Source organism: Megalops cyprinoides, chromosome 16, assembly GCF_013368585.1.
Source record: "Megalops cyprinoides isolate fMegCyp1 chromosome 16, fMegCyp1.pri, whole genome shotgun sequence".
NCBI classification, from domain to species: domain Eukaryota; kingdom Metazoa; phylum Chordata; class Actinopteri; order Elopiformes; family Megalopidae; genus Megalops; species Megalops cyprinoides.
This window is the reverse complement of record NC_050598.1, coordinates 32679052-32687589: the sequence shown is the minus strand read 5'-3', so window position 1 is coordinate 32687589 and position 8538 is coordinate 32679052. Positions and strand designations below refer to the sequence as shown.

Sequence of the window (8538 nt, the reverse complement as noted above, 5' to 3'; positions counted from 1 at the left end):
ACAGCCCCGTCAGCCCGCCCCCAGCAATGCGATCCTGCCCAGCAGGTGCTGCCAACCAATCAGAAAGCTGGGGTGCGACAGAACCCGCCATCTGATGCACCTAAGATGACTCGCAAAGAGAGGAAGCAAGCCGCCCGCAACACAGCTCGCAAACGCAAATAACCACACACTCGCTAATAACCGTACACACAACATACACGCTAATAACCACACACAGAAATCACACTCGCTAATAACCATACACACAACATACACGCTAATAACCACACACAGAAATCACACTCGCTAATAACCGTACACACAACATACGCACTAATTACCACACACAGAATTCACACATGGCTCCACCCACCCAGAGACCCGCCATCCTGGCTACAAATAAAAGATATGAGGACAGTACTGGTGTTCAGATATGTTTGCAGAATGTGGTACTCCTGAGAACCATTTTGGTAACAAGCACAAAAAGAATTAAATTCCTGCCTCAACAAAATGTTTCTGTTCACTAAGCAAAAATAATCATCTTTAATCACTTTGGGATTAGGATTAAAATAACCCAAGGACACAGCACAGGTCCGTTTATTGGGCCCACATAGCCACTGCCAAAAGATTAATGCTCAAACACTGGGCAGAAAAATGACCACCACCAACCGCCGAGTGGCACCAGATCTCTGACTCAGCTGCCGCATTAAAAAATTACAATAATAATAACAATGTGCACAGTGAGAAAAAAACAAGGGATTCAGCGACTCACGGAAGGCCTTCGAAAAAAACCTCTGCTGGGGACAAACTAAAACATACCTCCAGATCACTGAAAAAATGTCTGTGTGGTTCACTTACCCAGGAAAGGACAGCAGCCGGGTGTCTGTTCTCATCTGTAAGGAAAGGGGACAGATCAGGGGATGGGGGGCATCGTTTTCCTTAAGGGTAGATATACACACGTGTGTTTGTTATAAGAGGAAAAGAACTGCAACTACTGGAAAACCACATACCTTTAAAATATGAAAATGGACTTCATTAGTTGAAAATAAGGCCAGCTATTTCTTTTGCTTCTTATTCAAAGGCAGAATAATAGGCGTTGAGAATGGCTGTATTTTCCTTGCTCATTGTCTCTGTAAATCAGTTTGAACCCTAAGCAAATACCCAGACATCACTGTGACTTTGGGGCTTAGGGAAGTAGCTGGCCTATTACTTCATCCATAAAAGGTATTCTTTACAAACACAAAAATGGAGAATGTAAAAAAAAGTACATTCATGATAAATAAGCACAACATGATTTAATTCAGCAAATGGCAAAAGTAAAGAGGGGGGAATGTAACAAGCTAGGCAACATTTCCACCCAGAAATCCCTGTTCTGGTCTTGGTCTCAGTCTGTTGATCCTCTGATTTCATTTATACCACCTGGCCAACCCAGCTGACAGGTGTGGCCAGGCAGTCAATTAAATTATTGTCCAATACCTGCAAGAAAACCACACATTCTCATCCACACACCAAGGTGAAACTGATTCAGAAAGCTTAGCCATTGCATGGTTTGTAAGATAATATGAAACTACAGCTCATTGCTGCTTATTTCATACTCATTCCTGTTAATGTTCTAATAAACTCTAACACAGAGGGAACCATTTGTCCACACGAGGGAAGACTGAGTGTTCACTAACTGCCCTCCTTGATAGTGTCACCAGCAATGCACACATGTCCACATGTGGCATGATGGGATATATCAGCCCGGGCTGAGTGAAAAACAGTAATCTTTTGGAAATTTGTATTTCTGTTTTGCCACCGTTGGCCTTGTGTTTGTGTAATCCCTGTACTGGCCACAAGGTGTCACTGTTGTTGTGCAAAAATATTGGAGGATGCTGCTACACAGGTTATTATAATAAGATGACTGCTTTAATGTATGCACACGCTAATATGCTCCTGAGTAATCAAAAAGAAAAATTCAGCAAACAATGACACAGCCGCGAGCAAAGGCCAGGGAAGACTTCTCTCCCACGGCATGAGAACATCAACAGGGTTGTGGCTGCAACAGCCTAAAGTAAACTTTGGCTACATGAAACCTTGAAACAACACTCTCCTGCATAACTACTTCAGGCCAAGAGGCAGAATGCTGAAGCACATGCTCTCTAAGCACATTTGAGCAGCGTGACTCCCTGATCCCAGATCAGCAAGTGCAACCTGAAGAGACTCGACCACCTGACTCAGAATCCACAAGTCCCGCCTGGCTGCGTAAACCGGCTGACCCCAGAGCAGCAGGTCCAAGCTGCCACAGATCCTAGATCAGTGAGTCAATCCGGGGCACACATCCTAGCTGACCCCACTGGCTTGTCTGGGGGGTTGTATTCTCTGTCGGGGGAAATTAAGACTGAGGTCTCAATGGTTAAAACATGTGTCACTGCACAGCGCTGGACCACCTGTCACGTCTGTGTGACACAGGGGTGGGAGGGGGGTGTCTGTCCACTCACAGGCTCACAGAGCGGGGGAGGGGAGCGTTTCCTTCCACGAGGGGGGGATTGTCCCTATAGAACAAATACGATTAAGCCTGCCCTTCCATCCTTAAAGTGACACGGATCCTTTTATGAAATTATATAGGCTGCTCTCGAATTCAAGTTACAAGAGTGAGTAGTTTGTTGGCTGCATACTCGCTGCTTCTCTGCTGAACAAAACACTGTCTAATCAAAGGCTGCGTGTTTAAGGATACAGGCGTAAGATCTCGCCTTTTTTGCAATAGTTTTTTATACAAATAAGAGGGACTATTTTCGTCGTGTGCACGTCAAGGCTTTCATTTGAAAGGTTAAAGAGCATGCAAATATTGCTGCAGGCTAGAGCCGATCCTGTCAGCATGGTGAGAGAGAGAGAGAGCGAGAGAGAGAGAGAGAGGGAGACGGAGAGATAGGGGGAGGTTGTGGGAGAGAGAGAGAGAGAGAGAGCGAGAGGGAGACGGAGAGATAGGGGGAGGTTGTGGGAGAGAGAGAGAGAGAGAGAGAGAGCGAGAGGGAGACGGAGAGATAGGGGGAGGTTGTGGGAGAGAGAGAGAGAGCTATCTGCATGACTGTACTTGAAGACGGGTCGCTGCTGCAGCGCCGATACGGCGAAGGGCCCTTGTTATAGCACGCCACAGCACTGAACACGACCCAGCCGGTCGCACAGCGCCCAGGTTTTCGCTTTCACGGGAAAAACCGTGTGTGTAATGCGTCCTTCTTGCTGTGATATTTTTTGCGCTGTACTGCACCGGATCGCGGTCTTCATCGAATGTTTTTAGTGGGAAAACGGGGTTTATTGTAATCACCATCATCAGGCCAGCGGATGTGGAGATACAGCGGGCTGTTTATGGAACACCTACAGCCGGCGTGTTCTCGGCTGGACGTAGGAACAGCGGATTACCCTCACTGACCGGTCATAGGAGGGGGAACGGGAACTACGATTCCGCTACGCAAGTCGATCACGTTATCGTCCCGTCTCATGCACTTTCTGCCTGTCATTCGTGCGTGTCTCTCGTTATCAGTTCATCTGTCTCATTCAAGGACAAACAGAACGAGTTAAAACGGAGGGAGACCGGAATCTGCAGAGAGGGAGAAAGCGGACCGGCTGATCACCTGACCGAATGAATTCATTTCAAGCTGTTAAGAACCGCTATATTCACGAGACACGCCGCATTGGAAACGTTATCGGCTAAAGCGGTCCGGAACACCGGCTTTCGGCTTCGACTCGCCGTGAAGCGACGGCCCTTTGAGCCGCCGCGGACTGTCGGAGCCCGGGACGACATCTGCGTGGCAGGCGTTCCGGTTGGCCCCGATCGCCACACTGAACCACGGTGACCTTGCACCGGGACTGCGAGACGGATAGCACAACTGACATCTGTCATCGACGGGGAGTCAGATTTCCCTGCGAGAAATAGGTAAATTAATAAATGGAAGTATGTGGCGTGAATTATGCATGACGGACCATGAATAATGCAATGTACAGTCGCACAAGATCCTCGTGTAAACCCACGAGCTAAACCAAATGACCTACTTTAGGTGGAAATTCAGCGCGGACGCAAATTATTATAAACAGCATTTGTTTTGTTTTTCAGGAAGCACCTGCCATACAGCACCTAGAGAGGCACTATTATTAGAGAGGCAGGCAAATGCTTGCTGTGGTATTTTTCCACGGCATACATTAGTACGGAACCAAAAGACATGCAATAGAGGTAATAATTGGCTAAACGTACAGTAATGTTTTACGTCAAAAGGTAAAATAAATAAAAATAATCGATCGATGAGGAAACGTGGGCATTCGTATTTAACACCACAGAGAAAGCGGCATTAAATACTAAAGCACGGATAAAAATATTAACTTATTATTTTTGGATTCTTTCCCAACTATCAGACTTGTACAGAGTGAGGAAGCAACTCAGGACTCAGACAAAAAGGAAAAGGAGCAAAGACGCCGTTAGCGCGCCTGGCACTGTCCGCGCTGATTTTTGATCGCTGCTCAGCGCTGAAGCTTTGCCGTGGGGGCTTCTGCACATCAGGATACAGAAGTTCAAACACTGTGTACATTACTGCTGGAGTTCTGGACTTTGGTTTACAACCCAAAAAAGCTTCCATCGTGTTCAAGCTGTTGGCTGTTGTGCACCCAGTAACCTCGTGTGAAACAGGACAAACACATTGACACGTCATTTTTTCTGCATTGCTGTTTTTCTCGAGATTAATTTATCTCAGAAGGACATTCTATCTGCTTATGATTAACTGGAAATTGCTTCCTTTTCCTGAATGGTCAGCAGAATTCAGCAGCCAAAGGCTAATGTCTGACCGATCAACCAATAAACCAATCAGACATTATCAGCCTCAGCGGTGAATTGCCTTGAGATATCAGTAATAAATGAAAAATGGCAGAGCTGTATTAAGCACAGCCACAAACAGCAGCTCAAGGGGGAGGCATTGCTCAAATCGCTGCATGTTTAACCGGCCCCGCAGTCAGTCGGGCCCTCTCCACCCCCTTCAGCCATGATTTTGGGGTGTGGGCGACCGGCCCAGCCCCTCCTGAGGCACACGGATGTCCCTCAGCGGGTTACGGAGAGCTTCATCCTGTCAGGGTACCGTTTCCCCAACTACAGCCTGCGTGAATGCCTGGCCTCCGCCTTCCGCCCCACCAACGAGACCGGAAACTTCTGGACTCACTTCCTGGCTGTCTTCGTCTTTGCCTTCCACTTCCTGGAGCTATTTGCATGGGACAGCACCCCCTCCTTCAGCGACCCCTTCTTCTACCCGCTGTGGAACTACTTCATCGGGGTCTTCTGCCTGCTGATGGCCAGCAGCCTGGCCCACCTTCTCAACTCCATGTCGCTGCTGATCCGGGAGATCTGCTTCTTTGTGGATTACGGCACCATCAGCGCCTACACTGTGGGCTCGGCACTGGCCTACTTCTACTACATCCACCCGCAAGCGGGGATCGCCGGGGCAGGGTTCGCCAACGCCACCCAGCGAGGGCGGGGTGCCCCCGGCGGCCCGTCTCCCCAGTCTCTGGCCCTGCCTTCACCCCCCTCCCACCCGGAGTTCCACGTCTTCTTTGAGAGCTTCTACATCCCCAGCGCCTGCCTGGTGGCGCTGATCTGCACGCTGGCCTGCTGCAACACCCGGCATCGCTGGCGACGCTACCGCTACGTCATCCGCACCGCCGTTTTCCTGCTGCCCTTCGTGGTGGCTTCCACCCCGGTCTTCTACCGCCTGCTGCGCCCTTCCTCCTCCCCCTCCTCCTCCTCCTCCTCTTCCTCACAGGACATGCTGGCACCGTACTTCTACCGCCACTGCTTCTGGCTGGCGGTGTCGGCGCTCTTCAACATCAGTAAGTTCCCGGAGCGGCTGTCCCCAGGGAGCTTCGACGTGTGGGGCCACAGCCACCAGTGGTTCCACTGCTGCACCTTCCTGTCCATCCTGGACGAGCTGCACATGATCAAGGCTGAGATCCGGGCCCTGGGCCTGCACCCGGTGCTGGCCCTGCCGGCCCCGCCCTCCCGGCCCCACCCCCACATCCCTGGCCCCACCCTCGGCTCCACGTACGGCGTGATGTTCGCCCTGCAGGGCTGCATTGCTGGCATCATCTCCTGGTTCGCCTGGAACGCCAGGGAGTCCCAGAAGGAGAGCTCCAAATTGAACTGATCGCAGGTCCCGGGCCTGCGTGGAGATCCCAGCCACATCCTGTCCTCACTTCCAGCTCCATACAGCCAGTTTGCTCCCTCTGTCGGTCTGAGGGTGGAGAGGAGAACTGAGCCACCCCTCGAAAGCTTGCACGTGCTGATGTGGAACAGAGCCATATGAAGATGCCATGCGCATTAGCGTGATCTTCGAATTCTGTCTTTAAGGTAAAAAAGATCTAAGCACCTTAGGCCCCTCTGGTATTCAGGGTCTCTTTTCTTTCCAGCAGGCCTCTCCGCGGTCAGAAGTAATAAATGACCCTCTCTGAGACCTGCAGAATGGAAGAGAATTAAGAATCAGGAGCCCATGTGTCACAGATGGAAGGATGCTTCTGGCAAAAAAGAAAACAGGGATACATTGTTTTTCCCAAGTCCTTATATTCAGTAGGACATGCTTATGACTGTTTGATCCAAATACAGGTCTTGAGGTATCTCTCCTTCCACTCATCCTCCAATCAAGGCACTGGGATTTTCAACCTTTTTAGACTTAATCAGCTGTCGCTAATTAATACAGTAAGATAAATAAATAAGTAGGCAGATAGGTATGGTTATATAAGGAAATTGTCTCTCTTGTTGGGTGGAGATGACTAGCAGGCTAGTGGTACCTGTGTCTGAGGGATTAGCTGTGCTGCTCTCTCTGTGGTCAGACTGTTGTGTGTGTCATTAATACACTGGAAATGCTGTTGTTTGCTGATGTGATTGTTGTTAATTTCCCTTCTTTGGTGTGCCAGTGTGTTTTCTTTTAGATCCGTCTTCCTTTGAGTTTTTTTGCTTTCAGGGCATTAGCCTGAAATTTCATGTACAAACCCATTCTCCCTGGGCCAGCCACCCGCTCTCTCTCTCCCTCCCTCCGTCTCTCCCTCTCCCTGCCTTCAGGCTACGTCTTTCCCGCATTCCCTTGTCTCTGTTCTCAGCCGGCTCAGTTCTCTCTGCTCTCTGCGTTAGGTTTACGTGATGTTTAGGTGGCGTTTGTTACGGCAGAGCCCTCTCTGCCGCGGTGTCTTGGTAGAAGCAGAACACCTGGGAGGAGACGAGCCTGGTAACGCCAAACTCGCTGTTTTTGTGGATGTGTTTATCATCCCGGCAGCAAGCCTGGACCCCTGCGTGACGTTACAGGAATGTTGCAGGAACGCACTGCGTGTCAGACCGTATTTGGCCTGGCTTTGACTGACACACTGAAGTGTGCTCTGACCCCCAGGTTAGGCTGCCCTGCTCTCTGTCTGCTAACTCTGAGGACTGATCCAGGTTCTGACATTGCTTGGCTGGTACGTCCTGTTAGTTTTTTTGTGAAAGGAAATAAGTTGTGTGATTAGGGTGTTTGTGAAAATTACTCAAGCCTGTTAAATCTTATTTCTAGTCATAGATTAATAGTACTGATTATTATTGAACTGAATCAAGTTCTTTAGTGACCCATTTTAGAGCCAAGACCAATCAATAAACCACTTTATCCTGAGGTAGCTGACTTTAAGGTCAGAATTTTACAAATACATGTTCAATAAACACCTTTAGTTGTATCCTTCCGTTAGACAAAAGCCGCAGCAGCACACTGCTCTGCTCAATGATTTAAAGACAGCAGCTGTCAGGTGATGTCAGATCTGTCCAATTAGCAGCCTTGGTGAAGCCCAACTGAGCAGAAGGACCTGGAAGGACTATCAGCAGACAGTGTGCCCCAAGGGCCAGTGCTGGGGACGTCCGGCCCTCTGCATTCAAGGGGAGTTTCCAAAACCAGCTGTTCAAACACACACAGTGATGATGTCAGTGTCACATCAGTGACATCACTGTCCTCCCCTCCTCCCTTCTGCCTCCCTCCAGTCCTCTGTCCTTTCACCCCCTTTTCTCTCCCTTTCACCCCCTTTTCTCTCCCTTTCTCTCTCTCTCGCCCTCTCACTCTCTCCCTCTGGCTTGCTTCCGCTTCGTCCCGCACAACATGGTGAAACAGGAAGTGAAGTAGCAGACGCAACAGAAATAGCATAGACTGCAGACTCATCCAGCTTAAAAAAAAAAAGAGGAAAAGAGCAGCCGAGGGGGAACTGCGCGGGGGGCGCGGTGCTTCTGCAGGTCGCCTCGGTCGCGTGTCCGTACTGAAGGGAGACAGACGGTACGAGCAGAGCCACGACACAGTGGCACACGGGATTTCAAACTCTGGGCTCACCGGTCCGGTCCCACTGCTGCTTTCATTGTCGGCCAGTAGAATGTTCCTCGGTAATGTCACATTGTTTGGTCAAACAGCCCTCAGACAATTCTCATGTTGGAGAGTGAGTGCGCGTGGTGGGGGGGGAGGGTGGATGAGGGCTTTTGTGCTGTACTGAATGGGAGCAGACAAAGGCTGGAGTGCAGGGATGGGCAGGGTAGCTATGCAGCTGCAA

General features: G+C 49.8%; 1 protein-coding gene across 2 annotated transcripts; it reads left to right on the top strand.

Annotated features, from left to right (window-relative positions):
- The first annotated feature begins 2990 nt into the window (after positions 1–2990).
- paqr9 (progestin and adipoQ receptor family member 9) lies at positions 2991–8000 on the top strand. 2 transcript variants are annotated; one of them, XM_036548377.1, is made up of 2 exons: positions 2991–3892; positions 4366–8000. In XM_036548377.1, exon 2 carries the CDS (start codon positions 4986–4988, stop codon positions 6135–6137), a length of 1152 nt encoding a protein of 383 aa, XP_036404270.1. In that variant the 5' UTR covers positions 2991–3892; positions 4366–4985; the 3' UTR covers positions 6138–8000. The 2 variants fall into 2 exon arrangements, with proteins under 2 accessions (XP_036404270.1, XP_036404269.1); XM_036548376.1 differs by having other exon boundaries at positions 2991–4186.
- Positions 8001–8538: the final 538 nt, after the last annotated feature.